This window comes from Petromyzon marinus, chromosome 26 (assembly GCF_048934315.1).
Source record: "Petromyzon marinus isolate PM22_M1 ecotype Great Lakes invasive population chromosome 26, UKy_Petmar_22M1.pri1.0, whole genome shotgun sequence".
Lineage (NCBI taxonomy): Eukaryota > Metazoa > Chordata > Hyperoartia > Petromyzontiformes > Petromyzontidae > Petromyzon > Petromyzon marinus.
The window spans coordinates 550,786-577,561 of record NC_133692.1 but is presented as its reverse complement, the minus strand read 5'-3'; the positions used below and the strand labels follow the sequence as shown (position 1 = coordinate 577,561).

The window sequence follows — 26,776 nt, the reverse complement described above, 5'->3', positions numbered from 1 at the left end:
TCGGATGGTTTTGCCCATCCGTATACGCCCCAAAAATAGACAAAAGATGCCCCGTCTAGCATTCACAGACTTTCGGGGCAAGTGATGTTAGCGAGCACCTATGAAGGGCGGAACGCCACACGATGGCTGGGTGGCCAGCACCATGCCCGGCCGCCTTTGTCTCCACAGCGACAATGTTCGCACATCGCACGAGCTACTCATTTGAGGCTGAGTCGACCTAGGGGAGGCCCCCAGACAGATTCAGATAATCGTCACCGGTGTTGGCCGTGAGCGGGAATCACACTCGGGTCGGCTGGTCCATTGTGCAGCGCGCTAACCGCTGCACCACCGCTCCCCACCAAACGTACACACACGGATCCTGGAAGCCACCCAACTTAAGGTGCGCCTCGCCTCGCCACGCCTCGACACGCCTCGCCACACAGCACAGAACCGGCTTGACATGCACTGAGAACTCGGGGGGTCGGTAGGGACCAATCCCCTTACAGCAGAGGGGGATGACGGAGTGAGCGGCCGCTGGACTCACCTGGGTTACCTGGGGATCCCGCACCTGGAGCTGGGAGCCCCGCACCTGGAGCTGGGAGCCCGCACCTGGAGCCGAGGATCCCGCACCTGGAGCCAGGGACCCCGCACCTGGAGCCGGGACCGTGAGGTGAGCACGCCACGCGTCCTGTGTCGATGTCGGTCTCACGTGCAACGCTCCCTTCGTGGTTGAGCCGAGTGATTCGGCCTCTCGTCTGTGTGACGCTCACGACCAGGAGTTCATTTCCCACCGAGTAAAGCCGGAGAGCTAAGAAGGGTGATTCGGCCGGCAGACAACAAAAGCATTCCACTATTACAGGTAATTTACTTTACGATAAATGATAATACTAATAGCAATTATGTTGCAAAATTACATCGCTTTATCGATTTTAACAGTCGGTTTAAATGAGGACAAAGATAGATGACAAGAGATGAGAGACGGTGGTTACAAACACTTTGGGGGGGCAGCAACTACGTTGAACGCTTTCCATCCAAATTGCGTGCGAAATCCGAGGGACTGTTACACACGGGGTTTCTGTATAAATATAATCTGTAAAAAAAAATACACGAATGAAAGTGTATACAGAGTAACAAAGTGCATTTTGGCAATTGCTGAATGCAGTCCCTATGTAGGAGTGTTATTTTATTTCATAAAAAATAACCGTCGATGTCGGACCCGCGTCTGCTGCGACTCGCAACCCGGGCGCGAACCCTCCCAGCCACGCCGATGGCTCGCTGCGCCAAGCTCATGCAGTCCACTTACACAATTACACACTTACACAATTACACACTTGCACAATTACACACGGACTAAACACATCACTCCGCTCTCGTCTCAACATCTCAGCACTGCCCGGAGACTCGGCACTGCCCCAGGACATGAAGCGGATCCCCTCCTCCACCTCGTCCCGCTCCTCTCTCAAAGGCCTCCTCGCCTCTTCTCCATCGCCCGCTCCGTTCCTCTCCCACCCCTCCACCCCGGCCCTCCCGTGGAGCCCTGCCGTGACCCCCACGCGCCCTCGACCACGGTCACTCACTCACTCCACTGCCCTCCCCATCTGAAGCACTGTTTGTGTTACTACGGATACACTCGTGTATCTTATATAGAGCGCCTTGACCTAAGGGACTTTATAAACACAACACTAAGATAAGTTCAGTGTCCTGGACTTCAGTCGATGGATGTGGCGATGGGGTTCTTGTGCAGGTTTGCCTGGAGCGGCTGAGCGGTGTTGGCTGCTCGTTCTCTCTGGGACTCTCTTTTGCCAATATCAAGACGATGTTTTAAAAACAAGACGATGTTTTAAAAACAAGACGATTTTTTAAAAACAAGACGATGTTTTAAAAACAAGACGATGTTTTAAAAACAAGACGATGTTTTAAAAACAAGACGATGCTTTAAAAACAAGACGCCTTTACCCTCTCCGGCAGCAATAATAACAATGATCACAATAATAGAGGCGTTAAGACGTTCAACAGCAGTGAACGATTGTCAGAGAATGAGACACACGGACACTCGAGACTCTGAATCCATACCCAATTTATTCGTAATACATTCTGAACTGTCTCGTATAAAGCGTGATACTAAAACACTGCAACAACCAAGACAGATTGTACAAATGATTAAAATGGCACTCTTTCATAGCGGTTAAACATTTCATAGTAAAACATTTCATAGTAAAAAAATACTTTCTTATTAATAGTTTGTTATTAAATATAATTCTCTTCCTACAAATGTAAAGGCCACATGAGAATCATGGAAGTCATCACAGCGACTTGCATGGAGGGTTCACATTGTTCTTGTTAAACGCGCGCGCGCGTCACTTGGTGTGCGCGCGCGTGCGCGTCACGTTGTGTGTGTGCCACAAGCCTGCAGACGGCGAGATTAATTAAACGGAAACAGTTCATAGAAAGTCCACACAGCTTGCTTGAAACGTGTCGAGAAGTGGACATTGTAATTGTAACACAGTTATACATTTGTTGTTAGTCTGCTGATATTCGGCTTGGGGACTGTTACAGCTGTGGTCTGCGCTCCGGTAACAGCGGAGTAACATCAAGACGACACGAAGTCTCCATCTCTGCTGAAGCCCTCTCGTCGTGGTAAGCAGCAGACTTAGAGATTCGTATTCAGCTCCTGCGCAACGTCACAATCAGAAACTTAAAACTGCAGCAGCAGGAGGAATCCGATGAGCTATGAAGCTGTTTTCACAGATGTCCAGTAAGGGGCGGGCCAGCAAGTTACAACAACAATGTGAATATTACACAGGGCTTTAATGGTTAAAAACAAACTTAAAATGCTAAATTAATGGTATATATTTATTGTGGTGAGTATTAGTTTCAAAATAAAAGTATTAAAAGTTTCATCTTCTTTGGTTCTTTCGGTAAAGTCACGTAGAATGAGAATAAAATAATAAATTGATAAAATAAAATAACACAATAATATTCTCACGACGTTTCGGCCACAACACAAGCGGCCTTCATCAGGTGAAAGGACGAGACTGTCTGGAGGACAGCGCTGGAGTGAAAAAGCCACGCTCAGATCACGACCTTTAAGCTGTGTGAGAAGAAACAAAGCGCCTCGACAAAGGAATTAGCATATAATTTAGCATTGAAATGGCTGAGTGATTAGCTTGTGACTGGTCACAGAAATGGCTATGTTAAAGTTAAAGCATACACATCCGCAAAGGCACCCCTTGACAAAGGAATTGGCATAGAATTTAGCATTGAAATAGCTAAGTTAAAGTATACACATCCGCAGAGGCACCCCTTGACAAAGGAATTAGCATAGAATTTAGCATTGAAATAGCTGAGTGATTAGCTTGTAACTGGTCACAGAAATAGCTATGTTAAAGTCAGAGCATATACATTCACCGAGGCACCTAGTACAAATCAAACAGGAGAATTTAGCATTGAAATAACTAGGCGAATTTAGCATTGCAATAACTAAGTGATTAGCTTGTGACTGGTCACAGAAATGGCTATGTTGAAGTCAAGGCCTACACATCTGAGCTATTCACAGTAACTGGGTATACAATACAATATATAATGAATACTACATAGTGAACCAATAAAAAACTAAAATATAAATTACCTCAATGTTATTAATAAACTCTATATTCGCCAATCAGCTAAGCTACCAACAATAAGTCGTTATATATCACAATGCTATATGGCGAAAAAATGGGTGGATTCTTACCCTCAACTTTAGCAACACGGATAGCTACGGGTCTCGTTCAGACGGACGAGTTCATCCATGTTCGGAACAGAGGAGAGGTAGAGAGACAGCTGCGAGGCGCTGTTATACTCCATGTTGTAAACCATACCATTAACCGTGGTGTGAGAGGTATTAAGAGTCAATGCCAGCGAAAGAGCTGCGGTCTGAAGGTCATCGTAAAATACAATTAATTAAGAACGGAAATGGTTTAAAACATCTTTCCAATGGTTACTAAGCCAGAATCCATCTTCTCGGTTGAAATTGTCTCTGTGCTTGTATATGTGAATGGCCTCATGAACGAATCTCTCATGGTAGCCGGTTGGTTTGCAAAGAACCTCCGTCTTGGAGAAGTCAATGTCATGTGAGCCCACTGAATTATAACAGTGATCTGCCACGGCAGAGGAGTTCGTTCTACCGTGTTTCAAGTCTGCTTTATGTTCGCGGATGCGGTCCGAGATATGTCGTTTGGTTTCTCCAATGTAGCTACTACCACAGAGGCACTTTAGTTTGTAAACGCCCGGGTACTGTATGTCTGGAACAGCATCTTTTACAGATGGAACTAGATCACGAATTTTATGTACTGTGTTGAATCGGACCTGGATTTTGTGTTTATTCAGGATTTTGGAGATCTTTTTAGTGACCCCTGCAATGTAGGGTAAGGTGATGGTTTTGAGTGGCTCCACAAGAGGATCCTTCTTCATGACTGGAGTGATGGCTTTGCGGATTGTGTAGTCGGAGTAACCATTAGCCCTGAGAGCCTGGTGTACGTGCTTGAGTTCACTGGTAATGTGTTCCTGGTCGGAAATGCATTGGGCTCTATGGTATAGAGTCTTGATGAGGGAGTTCTTCTGGGATGGATGGTGGTGGGAATCCGGTTTCAAGTAAGCATCTGTATGGGTAGCTTTCCTGTAGACAGAGTGGCTCATTGAACCATCATGTCTCCTTTTAATTAAGACATCCAAAAAGGGTAGTTTGTCATCTTTTTCTACCTCCATGGTAAATCTGATGGCTGGGTGTATGGAATTGATGTGGTCGTGGAATTGGTCTAGAGCAGGCTGGCCATGTGGTCAGATGACAAAGGTGTCATCCACGTACCTCTTCCATAAGGTCGGGCGTAGAGTGGCAGTCTGGATGGCGTCAGTTTCAAATTTTTCCATGAATACGTTGGCTACACTCTTTGGTTCTATTGGGTAAAGTCACCTACGTGACTTTACCCAATAGAACCAAAAGTCACCTACGTGACTTTACCCAATAGAACCAAAGAGTATGGATCCTAGCAGTCACGAAAGCTTTAAATCTACGTTGGCTACAACCGGAGATAGGGGGGAGCCCATTGGGGTGCCCTCAGTTTGTTTGTAGAAAGTTCCATTCCAGGTGAAGTATGTGTTGGTTAAGCAATGTCTCACCAGGGGGGGTACATCAGTATGCAGTCCTTGATGAACCAGGTCTTCAATGATAGCGATGGTGTCAGGTACCGGGACTTTGGTGAACAAGGACACCACATCAAAACTGACAAGCATGTCGTCTGGGGACAGGGAAATGCCTTTGATTGTCGATACCAGGTGAGTAGAATTTAGTACCGCAGAGGTGGTTTTTCCAGTGAAAGGTCGCAGTATATCAGCAAGAAAACGTGCCAGTTTGTAGGTGGGGGAGTTGATAGTAGAGACGATGGGACGAAGGGGTGTACCTTCTTTGTGTATCTTTGGAAGGCCATATAATCTTGGTGGTCTGGCAGCAGAGGGTTTCAACGAGAACTGTTTGGTCTCATCAATTAATGCTGTTGAATCAGATATGATTTTGTTCGTTTTGGTAACCAGGCTGTTGGTGGGATCTCTTTTTATTTTTGTATAGCTGCCATCGTTGAGTAGTTCTTGGATTTTATTGTTATATTCTGTTTTGTCCATGATGACAGTGGCATTGCCCTTGTCGGCTGAGAGGACGACAATATCATCTCTCTTTTTTAATTGAGATAATTCAAAACGTTCGTCTTTGCTGATGTTGCTGGGTGGCAACTTAGCGTTTTTGAGGGTTTCAGCGATTTCAGATCTTGCTACGTCTGCAGAGATGTGACTCAAGCCCTTGAGTGCAACGTCGACATGGGCAATGATATCATTAACCGGTAAGTGTCTCGGTGTGACAGCAAAGTTTAGACCTTTAGCTAAAACGGATTTCAGACCATCAGAAATGGAACTGTTACTGCGATTAATTACGACTTTGTTGACGTCTATCTTTTCGGTGTGTGGATCCGATTTTTTGCTGGAGAGGTGATTGAATTTGGAAATCAAATTGTCCCTACATTTGGTCGACATAGTGGCAGCCGAAGAGGTAGTCATATTGTCTACATGTTCCCAATCCGATGTAGACATTGTTGCTGTCAATGTTAAGTGTGATTTGTAGAGTGTCTTGTCTAACTGATCGAGTTCGGTGCGTGTAAGTCTGAATTCTATGCTAATTCCTTTGTCAAGGGGTGCCTCTGCGGATGTGTACACTTTAACTAAGCTATTTCAATGCTAAATTCTATGCTAATTCCTTTGTCAAGGGGTGCCTTTGCGGATGTGTATGCTTTAACTTTAACATAGCCATTTCTGTGACCAGTCACAAGCTAATCACTCAGCCATTTCAATGCTAAATTATATGCTAATTCCTTTGTCGAGGCGCTTTGTTTCTTCTCACACAGCTTAAAGGTCGTGATCTGAGCGTGGCTTTTTCACTCCAGCGCTGTCCTCCAGACAGTCTCGTCCCTTCACCTGATGAAGGCCGCTTGTGTTGTGGCCGAAACGTCGTGAGAATATTATTGTGTTATTTTATTTTATCAATTTATTATTTTATTGTCATTCTACATGACTTTACCGAAAGAACCAAAGAAGATGAATCCTTGCAGTCACGAAAGCTTTAAATCGAAATATTAAAAGTTTACCCCTAACTCTAACCGTGCGCCGAACTGGCATCTCTTTCACGTGCGTTGGCAACTCCTGAAAGCGGAAAGTCTCAAGATGTCAATAGCGACTTCAATGGTCAATTATTGTCACGCGATGATTTGTTAAGTTACTGAAGACGGTCAACTGTCGAGAGGCAGGAATCGCTCCTAGAATCTGCGCGACTTTGCCTGCAGTAAACATCGCCGCATTGTCGCCCAGGGAGTCCCGAATCACTTCGTCTCAGTTGGCAACGCGGGTGCTTGGTGTCACGTGTGCGCCCTCTGCTGCTCCAACGTCTCACTGCAGCCTCTCGACTGAGCGAGGCTGCAAATTCACACTGCCGTGACACTCCCAACAATTTTTTGTTTTACTTCAGCTTATATAACTCTTTTCCAGAAGCGACCTGGCCACTGGGAGAACATGCAAACTCCAAATACACAGCAGGCGTCTGGGTTGGGATCGAACCCACGACCTCCTGTATACCAGGCGAGATAGTTAACATCTCCTAGCCACCGTGGCACCCTTTAATCATACAAAGTACATGTCACTGTAAATATTCCTAATTGTAACAAATGTATACCTTTTGGATGCTCTACCAAAGTCTGGCTTGTCTGGACATGAAGTCAATATGTTCAAACCAAAACTATGCCCAATACATCTAATTCTCCCATTATATTGGTGTTTTAATAACAGATTGCATAGGACTTGGACTGAGAACACTGTAATAACATAAGTTTGATCATTGGTCAAAATTAGTTTCCATCATCTTTGGCATGTCGATTTTGCAACAGAATACTTGATCACCATCATCATCCATCATCTATCTACTGCTGGATGCAGACCACCGCATGCCATTGCCACAACACATCTCACAAGGGATACTCTTATACTCTCCCCCACATATACAATTTAATACATCTACGTTGAATATCTTCCTTTGGAATGTAGACCAATATAGCAGGTTAATAGTTTAATAATTACTATGTTTGATTGTCACACACATTCTAGGGAGGGTTGGTTTAACCAGGCTCAACATCGTGTTCATTTCTTCCCACTATTTACCATTTTACCAGGTAAGGCCCACTGAGCTGTATGGCACTTTTTCAGCAGCGACCTGGCTATCACAGATGATAGTTCAACGAAGTGGCTTATCGTGTGGAAATGTATAACAGCCAAATACTCTAAAAGCATGTTGTTGATTCTAATTGTGTAGGGATAACCCGGAGGACCCGGAGAAAAATCCACACGACCACGGGGAGAGAGAGACATGCAAATTCAAAATATACAGGAGGGGTCAGAGTCTGGATCGAACCGAACGACCTCCTGTATACCAGGCAAGGGAGGTAACATCTCGTAGCCACCACGGCGCCCCCTTCTGATGCCACCATCTTTGGGACAACCTCTCAGGATCCGTGCACGCGGCAGTCTCCCTCTGCCTGAATTCCATTTTTATTGTTTTATCATAATTATTGTTACAGACGAATTTCTAATTTCCCGTTTCTTTCTCTCCGTGGTCACACACGCACACACACGTGGCATCGTCGCCATCGTCACGGTAACGCGCGCGGAGACCCGTTCAAGACGTGCAGTGGAAATCGCCCAGCGAGCGTGGAACACCGCGGCCGGGCGTCTGGCACGATCCTGACACGGCGCGGGATCGTCAGAGGGGCCTTGAGGGTCTCCCTCCCCGACGATCGCTCGCCGTGACGACGGTGCCACGGGGCACCGTGGCGACGGTGCCACGTGGCACCGTCGCGTACGGGGCCGTGGCCACCGCAGACGGCTCGGTGGCAAGCGTGGGGTGGCCACCGCTCCCTCGAGCTGTGACGACCGCGACAACAGAGAAATACTGCATCCCGGCCTCAACGTTGGTCGTCACTAGACACTGCGTCATTTTAAATATATCGAAGTAGGAATCTCCGACACCTCTGGATGCGATACATAAATAATACAGACCCCAATGTTAATTCCGCGGCGCGCTATTTAATTTCACCTCAGCATTATCAAAGCTTAAAAGTTATATTTTTTCAAAACAATTTCGAAAACAATTAAAGTAGGTTACGAGAAATTTACAACGAACTAAGTGTGTGATTTAAGTATTGTCTTTGGTTTATTGAAAGTGCAGTATATTTGAATAACCACGTACGGACACAGAGCAGCTGTGCCCCTAAACCTCTGCACCCAGCGTACTACGCGACCAACTTCCTACTGAGAGTCAGTCACTGGCCGAACATCAAAATATATTAAAACTAACAACCACCGCAATTCAACAGAGGTCCACGAATTACATAAAAATAAAAAATAAACATTCTAAATTACATAACCTAAATATATATTTAGAAAAAAAAACATTCTAAAAGTGCTTTAACGTGTTATAAATTCTAAATAGGAGCGCGTCTTTAAAATATAGGGGAAAAAACGTTGGCTTTGAGTAATTCTGCGGTCGTCGTCGGCACGCTTGCAGTAAACACCGCACCGCTGATGGGGCACAGCCGCCACATTCGCGATTCCGCTTCTCTTCCCTCCGGACGCTGCCGCTCGATGTCTCACGTGATGTGGAGCGCCCCACGTGATGTGGAGCGCCCCACGTGATGTGGAGCGCCCCACGTGATGTGGAGCGCCCCACGTGATGTGGAGCGCCCCACGTGATGTGGAGCGCCCCACGTGATGTGGAGCGCCCCACGTGATGTGGAGCGCCCCACGTGATGTGGAGCGCCCCACGTGATGTGGAGCGCCCCACGTGATGTGGAGCGCCCCACGTGATGTGGAGCGCCCCACGTGATGTGGAGCGCCCCACGTGATGTGGAGCGCCCCACGTGATGTGGAGCGCCCCACGTGATGTGGAGCGCCCCACGTGATGTGGAGCACCCCACGTGATGTGGAGCACCCCACGTGATGTGGAGCGCCCCACGTGATGTGGAGCGCCCCACGTGATGTGGAGCGCCCCACGTGATGTGGAGCGCCCCACGTGATGTGGAGCGCCCCACGTGATGTGGAGCGCCCCACGTGATGTGGAGCGCCCCACGTGATGTGGAGCGCCCCACGTGATCGAGGGTGGCGGCCCCAGTGAATAACGGGGAGAGAGCTGAGAAGCAGCCGCTACGAGATGGAGAGATGCGCGGCCTTCACGCGGGAGAGACTGAGTGTGACACGTCACGGCCAACGTGGAACCCACTGCCTTATGGCCCTTCTGAACTAAATACCAGCGAACAATTTTTTTATTTACCAGGTAAGGTACCCACTGAGCTATGTAGCTCTTTTTGCAGAAGCGACCTGGCTATCACAAATTATAGCTCAACGAAGTGGCTTATCATCACGTGGAAATTTATAGCAGCAGCCAAATACTCTAAACGCGTGATGCCGGTTCTGACTATGGACGGAAATACCAGAAGACCAGGAGAAAAATACACGTGACCACGGGGAGAGAGAGACACGCAAACTTCAAATATACGGCAGGCGTCAGGGTCGAGATCGAATCCACGACCTCCTGTATACCAGGCAAGGGAGTTAGCATGTCACCACGTGTGCATACGCTGCTCAAGATGTTCTGGTTGTTACAGATTGTTCAACGATTCCCACGCCTGCCCAATGCGAGGATGAATTATGAACAAATGCGTTCTCACCTCCCGGTCACTCAAAATCAGCCTCTCAACGTGAACGTCGCCAGGAGTTGAACCGCACGAACATTCGCGTTCCGAATCACGGCCGGCTCCGGGCCATGCGTAACCGTCGCCGCGATCCACGCGGCGCATCGCCGCATCACAGCCGCAATCGACGTCGCTCGGCCTTCGCGCCCCCCGAGGGGAGCAAAGGGCGACCCCCAGACCGCCGCTCTTACCAACGCACAGCTGCGCGATGGCGCCGCCGTCTCCGAACGGTCCGGAGAGCGGCCGTCCCCAACCTGCGCTCCGGGCACCCGCGGCGCTCCCACGAGGCCGTGCGGAACTCCTCCGAGGAACCGGCGCGGTAGAGGATTTTACTTCACGCAAGAGACGCCACCGGTTTGACTGCGCGGTGGTCTTGGAGAAATGATCCCCGAGAGCCGGCGGGGGCGGCGCCACTCGGGTCCCCGGAGAGTCGGATTCCGCTTGCCTGGTCCGTGCCACCCCGGAACGTTCACCGCACCGACTTTAATAATGCGAAATATATATATATTAATAACAGTCTCTTAATAATAAAAAAACACCCTCATAATGTATTCCCGTAGCTAAAAAAAAACCCAACACGAATACGATAAACGAATGAAACCTATGCATACTGTAATCTTTAAAACAATACAAAATCGAGCATTTCTGAAGATAAATATGGCCGTACTAGTAACCATCAGCAACAGTTATGGCTTTGTTCAAAATCAGGGAATCACTCACTCATTGATACAAACGGTGCATTTATATCGAAACTACTTTAAAAATATTATGAGACCTCTTTTGCCAGTAACAAGATATAGGAATAGGTTTTACCCTTTTAACTGGCACAAAAACTGACACCTTTATTCAAGGCATCATGTTTGCAATAACCACAACACAAGCAGTCAAAATGCAAACAAAAGAGACAACTCTGATAATAATATGCACTGTCCTTGAATTTTGTGCCAGTTAAAAGGGTAAAACCTATTCCTATATTTGTTACTGGCAAAGGAGGTCTCAATGTAAATGCTCACCCCGAGCCCTCAATACTCTGATAGTGCGCTGTTTTTGAGTTGTACGCCTTTTGGCGTCTTCTGGTCCAACACAAGTGGAGACTAGGCTCGAAGAAAAGCCGTCTAGGGTGTGGACCAATCAAATTCAAGGACAGTGCATATTATTAGCAGAGTTGTCTCTTTTGTTTGCATTTTGACTGCTTGTGTTGTGGTTATTGCAAACATGATGCCTTGAATAAAGGTGTCAGTTTTTGTGCCAGTTAAAAGGGTAAAACCTATTCCTATATCTTGTTACTGGCAAAGGAGGGCTCATAATGTAAATGCTCACCCCGAGCCCTCAATACTCTGATAGTGCGCTGTTTTTGAGTTGTACGCCTTTTGACGTCTTCTGGTCCAACACCAGTGGGCACTAGGCTCTAAGAAAAGCCGTCTCGGGTGTGGACCAATCAAATTCAAGGACAGTGCATATTATTATCAGAGTTGTCTCTTTTGTTTGCATTTTGACTGCTTGTGTTGTGGTTATTGCAAACATGATGCCTTGAATAAAGGTGTCAGTTTTTGTGCCAGTTAAAAGGGTAAAACCTATTCCTACTTTAAAAATAGTTCGGAGGTGGAGTCAGTCTCTCAACGAGTCGAGCTCCTGGCTCTGTGGAACCCACAGTCGGTCAACTGGCCTCCACTGTATTCGTGGAGCATAGAGACATGGGGTCTAGAGATATGGGTAGAAAGGGAATCTGGGTTTAAAGACTCAAGGTCTAGAGACTCAGAGAGACTGGGAGTCTGGATCTAGAGACTCTGGGTCTAAAGACTCAGAGAGACTGGGACTCTGGGTCTAGAGACTCAGAGAGACTGGGACTCTGGGTCTAGAGACTCAGAGAGACTGGGACTGGGTCTAAAGACTCAGAGAGACTGGGACTCTGGGTTTAGAGACTCAAAGAGACTGGGACTCTGGGTCTCGGGACTCAGAAAAACTGCCATTCACATAATATCTCTGTTTCAAAAACCGCCAGACAGAACTTGCGTCTGAGAATCACAGCTTGGTGCAGATTTTCTCTGGGCCCGGCGGACCGCCGACAACGATTTATTATCACAAAGTCTAACCGCTGCTGCACAGCATTGCCAGATTTTGATAATCCTACAAATAATAACAAATACCAAAACGTAATATATTTGAGCAACTACGTATTTGATTCAATATTGCCTAAAACAACATTCTTTAGGAGAAGACGCGATGCCATCAGTTTAACACGTAGGCTTTCGCGACCAATATTATTCATAAACGTTCTTGGGTCAGAGCGCGTAACAATAGATGCCATCAGCGACAGCTCACGTGTTCAGATCTCCGTCGAGCGGACGTTACTTAAAAACAAATGTCCAGGCAAGAAGTTAGCGTGACTGTCTTTAGAGAGAGCACGCGGCTTGTAGCGGGCGTTCGGTGAGCGTTTAGCAGCGGGATGCGATTCACCGCCAGAACCCGCCGATGCTACCCTCCGCCAGGTCCCACAGCGGCGGCGGCAGCTGCCACGGTCAACGCGCCGTGTCCTCCAGGGTCTGCCCTCACGGTCCCCTCACGCCCCCATCCCCCATGTGTGGTATGCACACACCCCACACTCCCCCACACACCCTGCACGCACCCTGCATGCACCCCACGCCCGCCATTGCTCCCCATGCTCCCCCACGCACCCCACACAACTCACACACCCCACATGGGAGTAATTGAGCTGTAGGTACCAGATTACAGGCGGCCCCCACTTTTACGACATCACGACGTGTTCCTAGGAACCCCATCGTCGTGAATTGGATCGTCGTAAAACCGGAACCCCGTTTCCCCATAGACGGTAGAGACGGTAGAAGCACCACTTGCCGATCACTGGGGAATAACCAGACTAGAACCCAGACTAGAACCCAGACTAGAACCCAGACGAGAACCCAGACTAGAACCCAGACTAGAACCCAGACTAGAACCCAGATAAGAACCCAGACTAGAACCCAGACTAGAACCAAGACGAGAACCCAGACTAGAACCCAGACTAGAACCCAGACGAGAACCCAGACGAGAACCCAGACTAGAACCCAGACTAGAACCCAAACTAGAACCCAGACTAGAACCCAGACTAGAACACAGACTAGAACCCAGACGAGAACCCAGACTAGAACCCAGACTAGAACCCAGACTAGAACCCAGACGAGAACTCAGACTAGAACCCAGACGAGAACCCAGACTAGAACCCAGACTAGAACCCAGACGAGAACCCAGACTAGAACCCAGACGAGAACCCAGACTAGAACCCAGACTAGAACCCAGACTAGAGCCCAGACTAGAACCCAGACTAGAACCCAGACGAGAACCCAGACTAGAACCCAGACGAGAACCCAGACTAGAACCCAGACGAGAACCCAGACTAGAACCCAGACTAGAACCGAGACTAGAACCCAGACGAGAACCCAGACGAGAACCCAGACGAGAACTCAGACTAGAGCCCAGACTAGAACCCAGACGAGAACCCAGACTAGAACCCAGACTAGAGCCCAGACTAGAACCCAGACTAGAACCCAGACGAGAACCCAGACTAGAACCCAGACTAGAGCCCAGACTAGAACCCAGACGAGAACCCAGACTAGAACCCAGACCCACTCCGTCGTGTTGGAAGCTGCCACGTAAAGCGAGTTTCTGCGTCGTAGATCGATCCATGGTGGCATTACATAAACGGCGTAAACCACCGGACTGTCGTAGACTGAACACCGCCTGTGCAGCAGTCTGAACTTACTTGATAAAAAGGTAAACAAATGGAAGCAACATCACGGGAAGCATTACTAACACAACTGGAATGCCCTGGTCAGCGATCGGAATCCCAAAGGAAAATTACATCTTCATCCTGAAGATCCACGAGGAGTCGCAGCGTTCCCTGCCAATAGACGTTCATCGTGGCAGTCACAATTTAGACTGCATTTATAAACTAACTATTTAACAATCTTTTTATTTGACCAGGTAAGGCCTCACTGATCTCTGTAGCTCTTTATCAGAAGCGACCTGGCTATCACAAATGATAGCTCAACAAAGTGGCTTATCACGTGGACATTTATAGCAGCCAAATAGTCTAAACGCGTGACGTTGATTCTAAATGTGGAGGGAAAACCGTTGGACCCGGAGAAAAATCCACACGACCACGGGGAGAGAGACGCAAACTACCAAATACACAACAGGCGTCAGGGTTGGGATCGAACCAGGCAAGGTGGCTAACATCCGGCCACCATAGCGCCCCATTAGACCTTGCACCTTTGTACCAACAGGCAGTAGCGACTGTGTTCACGGTCTCTGCGTGCGCATCATGCAGACCGCCTGAGCTGTCAACTCGAGGAACCTGGCGCATGGGCGGGCAGGGACCAAGATCTCAGGCTTGGCTGTGGCGACGTCTCCGTGAGATCCTCTCCTTACCCATCTCGCCTGCTCTCTTAGAAGCTCCGAACCCCTCGACCGCAGTACAGTGTTGAAAGCACAGTGTAATATGAAACAAAACAACAGCGTTGTCTGGCTCGACATAGCAAACCCTGACCGCACCACCTGTGTAAAAAAAACACTCAGGATGATGGTCTCCAGTATAGTATTAGCAAAGCTACCCCGTAAGGTATTTGTAAAGCTACCCAGTTTCTACGCTAACAGAGGGCGGACGGTGCTAGGGTTGGATGCCCATGTTTCTCACAGTTAAGAAGAAAACGCCGCATCGCCGTGTCTGCCACGGCTCACACAACTGCCGGTGCGGGGATGCATCGTGCTAGACCTGACGGCACAAACTCAAGTACGCGTGCACGAAGAAACCAGTAAACGCACAAAGACCATCCCCGTACAGCCTACACAGCATGTTGGGGCAAACGCTGTTCGCGAGCACCGATGAAGGCCAGGATGGTGAAACAGGGGGCTGGTTTTGCCAGCACCACGCCAGACCGTCTTTGTCTTCCCATGGTTTTGTTTTCACACCTTACCCGCCATACTCATTTTGGCTGAGTGAAGCTAGGGGAGGCCCAGGACCAGTTCCGATAACCGCCCACCGATGTTAGCGGCGGCCGGGAATTGATCTCAGATTGCAGAGTTTATGGCTGTTCCCCACTACGTACGCCAGTATATATACACACACACCGGTACTTGCACGCAACAAAGAACAAAGATCCCCTGTATAGCCTTAACAGACTGATGGGGCAAGCGCTGTAAGTGAGCAGTACCTGTGAAGGCCGGCGCAGTGGCACACGAGGGGGGTGGGGTAGGTGGCCAGCACCACGCCCGGCCGCCTTTGTCTCCCTAGTGGAGATGTTTACACACCGCACCAGGTACTCGTTTGAGGCTGAGTCGACCTAGCGGAGGCCTAGGACCAGTTTAGATCATCATCGCTGGGGTTAGTGGCTGCGAGCAGGAATCGTACTCAGGCCGTCGGGTTCGTAGCCATCACTCCCCACCCAAACGAACACACACACACAGGTACGTGGACATATTTTCGCACGTGTAAAAACTGAGTTCCATTTCCCAGCTGAAGCTAAAAAAAAGGTATGTATATACCATTGCGGTTTGGCTATTGGCTGTCAAACACGAAGCTGAGGAACGCTCACGAGCCGGTTTGCTGGAGTGACAGAGCGTGCTGCCACGTGTGGCATGTGGATCATCCAGTGACTTACAAAAACCATGACGGCTCGATCTATGTACGGTTACACTTTTGCACCGTACGTAGCCAACCGCACTCATCGGGGTGCGGATTGAAAAAATACAGCTCGGCACAGTGAACCTTACAGTCATCAGTTTCACATCACGTAATTTATAAAAGCAGAATTATATATATTTATAATAATGTAATTCTATAAAGCATAATAGTAATATTTAATGGTAACAATTAAAGTACTACGTCTAAGTTTCTACCGAGGGGACACATGACAAACGTCACAGAGGGAAGTGAGGTTTCCCCAGGCGCGAGTCTCGCGCTCCCCGCTCCCAACTGGCGAGCGTCGCCGTCCACAGTCCAACAGCGCGGGAGTCGACCTCGCGTAGTGCACATGCCCAGCCGCCGCATGCCCAAGCAGTTTCTGTTTGGCCGGATAGAGGGGGGCTAAACGGACGCGGCACAGGCTAGAGAGATGGACTGATGCGGTACAGAAGGATGGAGAGCTGAGTGGACTTGCCGATGACCGGTACCCGCGGTGTCAAGATCCGCCTCTGTGGAGGAGGCTCGTGAAGGACGCTGCTGCTGCTACTGGGCAGTTGGAGGCAGTCGCCTTCCAGCAACAACGGAGGGCAGCGGAGCGACGCTCACAACAACGAGCGGAGCACCGGGGACTAAAGAACAGAAAGTTGGCACAGTAGGGGACACAGGTGGTGCATCAGCCAGTCGTCTCAGTCAGTCAACTCATGGCACCTGGGTCTGTCCCGTGACCTCCTGTCAGCGTGGCCTAAGAGTGCACCATGGTGATGTCACCGCCACTTAGTGGTGAATGATGGCTATTGGTGTTGTTGGTGTGTCAGGATGGTGTGTCAGGATGGTGTGTCACGATGGTGTGTCACGATGGTGTGTCACGCTGGTGTGTGTCACGGTAGTGTGTGTGTGGTGTGTCACGATGGTGTGTCACGATGGTGTGTGTCACGGTAGTGTGTGTGTGGTGTGTCACGATGGTGTGTCACGATGGTGTGTGTCACGGTAGTGTGTGTGTGGTGTGTCAGGATGGTGTGTCACGCTGGTGTGTGTCACGGTAGTGTGTGTGTGGTGTGTCACGATGGTGTGTGTCACGGTAGTGTGTGTGTGGTGTGTCAGGATGGTGTGTCACGCTGGTGTGTGTGGTGTATCCCGGCTGGGCTACTTGGGGTTCTGCTGTGGAGACGTTTGGCTCGGGGTGGCGGCCGCCCTGCCCGGGGAGTGGGCCGGGGAGCGGCGCTCGCCGGAGGCCAACGTCTCGGCCCCCTCGGCTCCCTGGCATGCTCCTCCACCGCACTCCTCCTGTGCCGCACTGCTCGTGGCCAACTCCAGCGCCTGGGAGACCGGAAACACGCGGCAGCAGGGAGATGTGGATCAAGCAGAATGTGCATCAACCTGGAGGTGCATCAAGCAGGAGGTGCATCAACCAGGAGGTGTATCAACCAGGAGGTGGATCAACCTGGAGGTGCATCAACCAGGAGGTGGATCAACCTGGAGGTGCATCAAGCAGGAGGTGCATCAAGCAGGAGGTGCATCAACCAGGAGGTGCATCAACCAGGAGGTGGATCAACCTGGAGGTGCATCAACCAGGAGGTGGATCAACCTGGAGGTGCATCAAGCAGGAGGTGCATCAACCTGGAGGTGCACCAACCAGGAGGTGCATCAACCTGGAGGTGCATCAAGCAGGAGGTGCATCAACCAGGAGGTGCATCAACCAGGAGGTGGATCAACCTGGAGGTGCATCAACCAGGAGGTGCATCAACCAGCAGGTGGATCAACCAGCAGGTGGATCAACCAGGAGGTGGATCAACCAGGAGGTGGATCAACTAGCAAATCGATCAACCAGCAGATGGATCAAGTAGAAATTGCATCAACCAGGAGGTGAATCAACATTATTGGTGATATATTAGGGCGACTGCAATTCACTTTTCGTAGAGGTCACCGAAGTGATCCACGTAGCGTTCAGTTCATGGTAACTCTGACCCGGCCCCTGCCCCCGATCGAGAGAGGAAGCTTCAGCGTAGCCCAGACGCCACGCGGAGCCGCGGGCGCCGCGTCCCCGGAGGCGAACGCTCGACGAGCAGAGACAGACAGAGAGCGGGGACCGCTCCGGGTGGACCCAGAGACGCGGCCACCCAGGTTCAATTCGCGCTCGCGGTCAATGTCGGCGCCGTCGTACCGTCCCGACGGCGCTCAGCTCCTCCCGTAGCCGGCGCTGGGCGGCGCGCAGTTGGGACAGCGACATGCGGCTCGGGTCCACGGGACGTGCCCGGCTCCCCGGGACCGCCGCAGGGCCGCCGCCGGAGCCGCCCGGTCTGGCTTTGCGGGCTCCCGGAGCGGCGGCGAGGGGGTGGGGGGGCGCCGCCCCCCGCGCCCGCAGCGCCGCCGTCTCGCGCTCCAGCTCGTCGCAGCGGCGCCGCGCGGCGTGGCACGCCCGCTCCGCCCCGCGCAGCTCCTCAGCCGAGCGCTGCGCCTCCATTTGCCACCACTTGCACACCTGGGGCACGCAAACACGCACGCGCGCACACACGCGCACGCACATGCGCACACGCACATGCAACGATGCCCCCCCGTGTAGCCTCCGATTAGTACAGTTGACTTTGTACGTAAAAAATAAGTTCTACATACACGCATTAACAGGCCGTTGGGGCAAGTGCCGTTAGTAGCGAGCAGCGCCTATGAAGGCCGGCACGGCGGCACACGAGGGGGCGGGTGACCGGCACCACGCCCGGACGCCTTTGTCTAAGGACGTCTTAGCACGCTACCTCTCGCGTCTGCTGCCACGCGTCGTGCAGGAATCCGATCTTGCGATTGGCGCTCTCCAGCTCCTTGTGAGCATGCGCCAGCGTCGCAACCTTCAGCTCCCCGCGCGGCTCCCGGTCCCGCCCGGCCCACAGTCCCTCGGGCCTCCCGTTGAGCCCTGGGGGAGGGCGCGGGGGGCGTGCGGAGAGAAGAGAGACGATGGCGCTGCCGTCGAGGCTGGCCCGTACATCGCGTCGCCGGTACGCTTGGTGTTCCCGCCATCCTCGCGACACGAGGCTATCGCGCGAAGCCAGGCGCTGTGCTTCACAGGCGCCTGTGCAGGTGGTCTCCAGTTCACAACGGTCCGATTTACGACGATTCATTATTCACGACGTTTATGTAACGCCACCATGGATCGACTTACGAGGGAGCGTCCAATAACCTGTGTTGTGAACCTGGATCTGATGATGGCCGAATGGGACAAGTCAGTGGTGATTCACTGATAAGATAATCAGAATCGTTGGCTACATTTAAGTCTTCCCTGCCTTGTCATGGCCGTGTACCCTGCTGGTTCTATCTATCTCCTGACTTTCCATAAGCGGTGACGCATTGGTGGGGATCTACCGAATGAAACGCGCCACTTTAAAATGTAAATTATCGTTATCGTTATGAATCGCCATTGTTTTTTGTTTCTATGAAACTGTAGAACTCGGGGTCACTATTGGAATATTAATCACACGGCTTCGGTCTCTCGCCACGGCATCTCCTCTCACCCAAGTTTCCGTGGTCGGCGATGCTAACACTGGGGTATCCGCCGTCTCCGCCGTGGTGAGCCGGGAAGTACGGCCCCTCCCCGCCGGCCGTGCCGCAGCTATCAAGCGGCAAGTACGAGCACCACGGGAGCTCCGGCTGGCCGAATGTGTCGAACGGCGCGTCCAGCGGGCCGAACATCGGGAAGACGTCCTCGCACTGGCCGATGGGCCGAAATTCCCGCTCCGAAAATTCCAACCGATCGAGCAGCCCTGACCCCGGTCGCTGGGGGTCACGGAACGCCGGCTCCGAACCTTCGCGCGGCGGGCCGGTGCCGTGGAACTCCGGCTCCGATCGACCGCCGTAATCGACGCTGGGCCCACTTTGGAGCAGGTGGCCGAAGCTCGATTTCAACGGGATGGGAATCTGCAACTCCGAGTCGGCTTGGAAAAGTGTTTGTAAATTGTTGGGTTCCCAAACCGTGGGCCCGGCACGGGGCCTGGAGTGGTTGGCGCTCGCCGGCTCGGAGTTCTTGCGGTGGCCGAGGAGGAGGCTGGGTGGCTCGGAGTGCGCCGAGAGGCTGGAGGCGCCGGCGGACGAGAGGGAGTGGGATAGTGAGCGGGAGGACGCGGGGCTGAGCGGAGAGTCGGTGACAGGGGAGGGAGACGTGGAGTGTGACCCGGCCACGCTCGCGCTCTCTCCTGCACGCACGTGAGGGGGGGGGGGCGGGGGGGGGATACGCGACGTGGTAGCGGTTAGCACGCCACGCTATGGAACCCAAGTTCGATTCCCGCTCATGGCTGCCCACACCAGTGACGATTATTCTGAACCTGTCCTGGGCCTCACCTATTTAATGATTAAACTATTTTTATTTTACCAGATTCCACAAAGACCACTCTTTGTTGTTCTATGGGAAACGGAGCTTTTGGTAGCCAGGCTCCACGATTGCGGAATTCCCTTCCTTTCCTTGGTCCATTAAGTCATTGCGTCTTGTCAAACGATAACAGAGCATTACCTCTTTCATGTGGGGGGCATAAAGAGGGTGAGGGACAGGGTGAGCCCTTCGTGCTGCCCGAGCATTCTGATTGGCTGAACGCCACTTCAGACGATGCGGCCAACGCGTTGAACGTTGAGATCGGACGTCTTCGCGTTGGGCCGGGACCGGTGCAGATCACGTGACTAGCACTGCCGCTCACCTCTCCAGCCACCGATGCCCTCGCCCTCCCCGGCCTCGCGGGCCGCGTGCAGCTCTCGCTCCGTCTCCTCCTCCTCCACCATCGCGGCCGCGCCCCCCCCACAATCACCGAGCTCCAGAGACCCCAGCGCTGAACCTGGTGGTGGCAGGGTCGGGTTTGGGGTCACACGACAGGGTCAGGGTGGCGGTCCGGGTCATGTTCACGCGAGGGGTTCGGTGCTAGGCCGGCGCTGGGCTGGGCCCTGCGCCAGCTAGTAAACTAAAACTAAATATTTATTTATTTCATCAGGTAAGGCCTACTGATGATTTGTGCAGTGGCTGCGGTTCAGGGTGGACCCCGAGCTTCGTGAAAGATCACACCCAGTGGACTTCTGCGTTGGATCTTTCACAACCGGTGTTTGTTTGCGAGTTCTTTTGAACTCCATTCGGAACGTCACTTTGCACCGACCCCCATGTGAGGTCGACACGAGGCCCCTCCCACACTCCACTTGCACACAGCACGACGTGAACGACGTGACCAGCCTACCCAAGACGTGAACGGCGTGAACGGCCTACTCAAGACGTGAACGACGTGAACGGCCTACCCAAGACGTGAACGACGTGAACGGCCTACCCAAGACGCGAATGACGTGAACGGCCTACCCAAGACGTGAACGACGTGAACGGCCTACCCAAGACGCGAATGACGTGAACGGCCTACTCAAGACGTAAACGACGTGAACGGCCTACCCAAGACGTGAACGACGTGAACGGCCTACTCAAGACGTGAACGACGTGAACGGCCTACTCAAGACGTGAACGGCGTGAACGGCCTACCCAAGACGTGAACGACGTGAACGGCCTACCCAAGAGCTCATGCAGGGACGGCATGGATGGGACCTGGTAGCAGGATGGGAGGGTGACCCGCGGGATGGAGGAACGCCCTGGGGAGTGGAGTCCAACCACACCGGTCTCCGCGAACAATGCCTGCAGCCACACGCAAAATACGAAGACAAAGATCCCCCGATTAGCCTTTAACAGACTGTAGGGGCAAGTTCTGCTAAGGCACACGAGGGGGTGGGTGGCCAGCACCACGCCCGGCCGCCTTTGTCTCACGCGTGGTGATGTTTACACACCGCACCAAGTACTCATTTGAGGCAGAGTCGACCTGGGGGAGGCCCAGGACCGGTTCAGATAATCATCACTGGTGTTGGCCGTGAGCGGGGATCGAACTCGGGCCGTAGGGTTCGTAGTGCGGCGGGCTAACTGCTACACGCCCACATACACACAAAAAGATAAAGACAAAGATCCCCCGTATAGCCTGCACAGACTGTCGGGGCAAGTGCTGTTAGCGAGCACCTATGAAGGCTGGCACGGCACACGAGGGGGTCGGTGGCCAGCACCACGCCCGGCCGCCTTTGTCTCCCCAGTGGCGATGTTTACTACACACTACACCAGGTACTCATTTGTCTCCGCAGTGGGGTTGTTTACACACTGCACGAGGTACTCATTTGAGGCCCAGGATCAGTTCCGATAATCATCACTGGTATTGGCCGTGAGCGAGAATCGAACCTGGGTCGCCAGGTTTGTAGCACAGCGCGCTAACCGCCTCGTTATGCTCTGACCTTGCCACCGCTACCATCGTCGTTGTCTGCTGTACACTACAGGGGGTCCCCGCTTAGGTGATGTTACAACGCATTCCTGGAAACAGCGTGTCGTTGTAAATCGGACCTTGCGCGGCTGCTGCGGCAGCCACTGCGTGGGTGTTGTGGTAGACACCGCGTGGGTGTTGTGGCAGCCACCGCGTGGGTGTTGTGGCAGCCACCGCGTGAGTGTTGTGGCAGCCACCGCGTGGGTGTTGTGGCAGCCACCGCGTGGGTGTTGTGGCAGCCACCGCGTGGGTGTTGTGGCATCCACCGCGTGGGTGTTGTGGCAGACACCGCGTGGTTGTTGTGGCAGCCACCGCGTGGGTGTTGTGGCGGACACCGCGTGGGTGTTGTGGCAGACACCGCGTGGGTGTTGTGGCAGGCACCGCGTGGGTGTTGTGGCAGCCACCGCGAGGGTGTTGTGGCAGACACCGCGTGGGTGTTGTGGCAGCCACCACGAGGGTGTTGTGGCGGCCACCGCGTGGGTGTTGTGGCGGCCACCGTGTGGGTGTTGTGGCAAGAACCGCGTGGGTGTTGTGGCAGGAACCGCGTGGGTGTTGTGGCGGACACCGCGTGGGTGTTGTGGCAGACACCGCGTGGGTGTTGTGGCAGGGACCGCGTGGGTGTTGTGGCGGGCACCGCGTGGGTGTTGTGGCAGCCACCGCGTGGGTGTTGTGGCCGGGCCTGCGTGATGTACCCGCTCGTCAGCGCGCCATGCGGAGGCCCTGGGGGAGCCCAAGCTGGCTCTGCGTGCTGCCTCGCGAGGCCACAGCGGGCTGCCCCAGTCGGCCGAGCGCGAGCGCCCAAACGCCGTCACCTGCAAACGCAGCGGGCGGCCGGCATTCACCTCCGGTACGTCGATGGAAATTCCACGTTTCTATGGTGGGGAACCGGTCTCGCCGAAGAGTCGACTGCTTTGCACTCCGAACAAAGCGGCGTGAGCATTATAGCGACCGCGTGGGTCACGATAGGCCGAGTTGGCCGCTGACAGAAATTGGAGCTGGCCGCTCGCGTTATAGCAATGAGTGTAAATAACGTATCGTTGTGCGCAAAATGTAATCGCTTTCAAATATGATTCGATATTAAAAATAAAAAAATTATTGTGCTAGACGAGCAATACTGGCACGGGGGGGCTCTCACGTTGCCTGCATGCGTGGGGATCTCGCAGGGCGGGGGGCTGCCTGGGATGCAGGGCGACTTTCCTGGCCAGCCCACAGGGAAGGCGTCCTCCTCCCCTCCTCCGCTCGGCATCTCTGCTCCAGACAAAGACAAAGATCCCCCGTGTAGCCTTAACAGACTGTCGGGGCAAGTGCTGTTAGCGAGTTGCACCTGTGAAGGCCGGCACGGCACACGAGGAGGCGGTTGGCCAGCATCACGCCCGACCGCCTTTGTCTCCCAAGTGGCGATGTTTACTAGACACCGCACAGAGGTACTAATTTAAGGCTGAGATGGCCTTGGGGAGGTCCAAGACTCATTCACAGAATCGTCACCGATGTTGGCCCTGAGAGGGAATTGAACGCGGAAAACGCAACAAGGTCGACGATGCCACGACACGGACTACACCACTGGCTGCGGCCACAGTCGTCCTCGAGGCAACACGTTTATTACAAACTAGGGAACATACCACAGAGGGGTAACGGCCCCTCACACCCAATATCCTAAGGAGGTAGCCCCCCCTCCGGACTAACGCGCCCTTATTCTGGTTACACCGCTAACCCTACACTGGTTATATCTAAACCCGACCCAAGCCAGGGGTCCAGGTTCTGCCCACTGGGCTCTTCGCTTCAGGTCTTCAAGGTAGCTCTTCAGGTCTTCAGGGTAGCTCTTCAGATCTTCAGGGTACCTCTTCAGGTCTTCAGGTATTCAGGGTAGCTCTTCAGGTCTTCAGGGTAGCTCTTCAGCTCTTCAGGGTAGCTTTTCAGGTCTTCAGGTCTTCAGGGTAGCTCTTCAGGTCTTCAGGTATTCAGGGTAGCTCTTCAGGTCTTCAGGGTAGCTCTTCAGGTCTTCAGGGTAGCTCTTCAGGTCTTCAGGTCTTCAGGGTAGCTCTTCAGGTCTTCAGGGTAGCTCTTCAGGTCTTCAGGGTAGCTCTTCAGGTCTTCAGGGTAGCTCTTCAGGTCTTCAGGGTAGCTCTTCAGGTCTTCAGGGTAGCTCTTCAGGTCTTCAGGTCTTCAGGGTAGCTCTTCAGGTCTTCAGGTCTTCAGGGTAGCTCTTCAGGTCTTCAGGGTAGCTCTTCAGGTCTTCAGGGTAGCTCTTCAGGTCTTCAGGGTAGCTCTTCAGGTCTTCAGGGTAGCTCTTCAGGTCTTCAGGGTAGCTCTTCAGGTCTTCAGGTCTTCAGGGTAGCTCTTCAGGTCTTCAGGGTAGCTCTTCAGGTCTTCAGGTCTTCAGGGTGGCTCTTCAGGTCTTCAGGTCTTCAGGGTAGCTCTTCAGGTCTTCAGGGTAGCTCTTCAGGTCTTCAGGGTAGCTCTTCAGGTCTTCAGGTCTTCAGGGTAGCTCTTCAGGTCTTCAGGGTAGCTCTTCAGGTCTTCAGGGTAGCTCTTCAGGTCTTCAGGGTAGCTCTTCAGGTCTTCAGGGTAGCTCTTCAGGTCTTCAGGGTAGCTCTTCAGGTCTTCAGGGTAGCTCTTCAGGTCTTCAGGGTAGCTCTTCAGGTCTTCAGGGTAGCTCTTCAGGTCTTCAGGGTAGCTCTTCAGGTCTTCAGGGTAGCTCTTCAGGTCTTCAGGGTAGCTCTTCAGGTCTTCAGGTCTTCAGGGTGGCTCTTCAGGTCTTCAGGTCTTCAAGGTAGCTCTTCAGGTCTTCAGGGTAGCTCTTCAGGTCTTCAGGTGGACGAGGACTGCCGGACCCGTTTAGGGGTCCGGCTTTTATCCCCGTTCCAGGGTCTCTCCGCCCCTAGCCACGCCTCCTTTCTGGAACTCTCTAGGGGGCCCTGGAATATCCCCCAGCCCCCCTCTTGGGGTCTGGGGACCCGAGTGGCCCAATTGCCCGGCTCATCCTATCGAGCCTGTCTACCACCCCCTGTTGACACATGTCTGCTACTACATGTAAGGATGAATGGGAATATACACAATGCCTAACCATGCTACTACATAAGCATCAAACTGGCAGTGTCATATTGAGGTTTGGCCCCCCTTGAGCGCCAACAATGACCTCCAGATTACGAGCAGCGCACTCGCCCCTGCTGGACATCTCCTCCAGTCTCAATACAGATTCATCACTCCGTCTCCTCGGCGGACTCCCTCTCACAACTGTCCACCCACGTCGCTCCCTCCGTTTGTACGATCGACGGGGACACTCACTCTCAACGTGGGCGAAGGCGCAGAACGGACCACGTGGGCACAGCCCCATCTGCTGCATGTCGTTGCACTTGGTGGACTTGTAAATCTGCGCACACGCACGGAGGGCGGAGGTTTACGCCTTGGAGCTAGAGTTTTTTTTTTTTATCACAGATGTCCTCCAGTAGGGGCGGTGGGTCAGAAGTTACAACAACAACAAACTCACAAAACGATAGGAGTGCAAAGTAGAGAATAGGCAACCTTGTCCTGGGGAATTAATTAATTAATTAAAACTACAAGTACAAACTGCACAAGTACATACATTTCTTATGAAATGAACACGTGCGTGTGTATGCACATGTGTGTGCGTACGTACGTGCACGCGCGTGCTTTGTAGGTGCGCGCGCGTACGTGTGCGCACGCGTGTTTGTACATCGTTGCCTTGTGTACATGCGTGTGTACATGCGTGTGTACGTGTGTATGTACGCGTGCGTGCACGTGCGCGACCTCGGGGTGGAACTGCTGCTCCGTGCGCGTGTGGCAGTAGACGCAGGCGTCCTTGCTCTCGCACAGACTCGGCTCCCCCCACTCGTCCCCGTGCTTCACCTGCGGACAGGGGGTCGACCTGCACACACGCACACAAAGACAAAGATCCCCCACGTAGCCTTTAACAGGCTGTCAGGGCAAGTGCACGGCACAGGGGGGGCCGCCGTGCCGGGGAGGGGGCCGCCGTGCCGGGGAGGGGGCCGCCGCGAGGCCCGTCTCACCGGTACTTGTGCTGCCGGGGGCCGCGTCTCCGGTCGCGCTCGTTGTGAAAGTAGGGGCAAGCGTAGCCCTGGCGGCAGAGGCGCGGAGCGCGGCGACACGGCTCCGTCTTGTACCCTCCCAGCACGAAGTTCGTATCTGTACGCACGCGCAAAGAGAACAAACGCATGCACGTTAACATACACACATAAACACACGCGCACACACGCGCGCAAACACGCGCTGTGCGCGCCACAGTGGACGTTGAGATCTCGCGACGTTGTCCGTAGCAGGGCAGGGCAAACGCCGCAGTCCGCAGTTGACCAACGACTTCGACTCCATTGCCCATTTTCTTCCTCGCTTCTCCACTCCGTCCCGTCCCTCTCCCCTGTAACCCTTTCGTGATCCCCACGTGCTCCTCTGTTATGGTCACTCGCTCCTCGGCCCTTGCACACTGCCCCCTGCCATTTAAATCACTCTCTTGTTGTTACCGCTCT

General features: G+C 52.6%; 1 protein-coding gene across 2 annotated transcripts in view; it reads right to left on the bottom strand.

The window, feature by feature from the left end:
• Window positions 1–10,199: 10,199 nt before the first annotated feature.
• UNKL (unk like zinc finger) overlaps window positions 10,200–26,776 on the bottom strand; it is a 39,152-nt gene continuing 22,575 nt past the window's right edge. Inside the window, exons 6-17 of one of the 2 annotated variants that reach the window (XR_012945383.1) lie at window positions 26,303–26,438; window positions 26,043–26,160; window positions 25,560–25,644; window positions 23,410–23,522; window positions 22,967–23,086; window positions 21,490–21,610; window positions 20,646–20,780; window positions 19,473–20,150; window positions 18,723–18,877; window positions 18,137–18,454; window positions 11,563–17,292; window positions 10,200–11,258 (exon numbers count right to left, since the gene is read on the bottom strand). Coding sequence is in view for 1 of the 2 variants with exons in the window: in XM_032960964.2 (XP_032816855.2) it covers window positions 17,119–17,292; window positions 18,137–18,454; window positions 18,723–18,877; window positions 19,473–20,150; window positions 20,646–20,780; window positions 21,490–21,610; window positions 22,967–23,086; window positions 23,410–23,522; window positions 25,560–25,644; window positions 26,043–26,160; window positions 26,303–26,438 (2,153 nt within the window). In the remaining variant the exon portion in view is untranslated. Of the gene's footprint in view, window positions 17,293–18,136; window positions 18,455–18,722; window positions 18,878–19,472; window positions 20,151–20,645; window positions 20,781–21,489; window positions 21,611–22,966; window positions 23,087–23,409; window positions 23,523–25,559; window positions 25,645–26,042; window positions 26,161–26,302; window positions 26,439–26,776 lie in introns of both variants that reach the window. The other variant, XM_032960964.2, reaches the window with a different exon arrangement.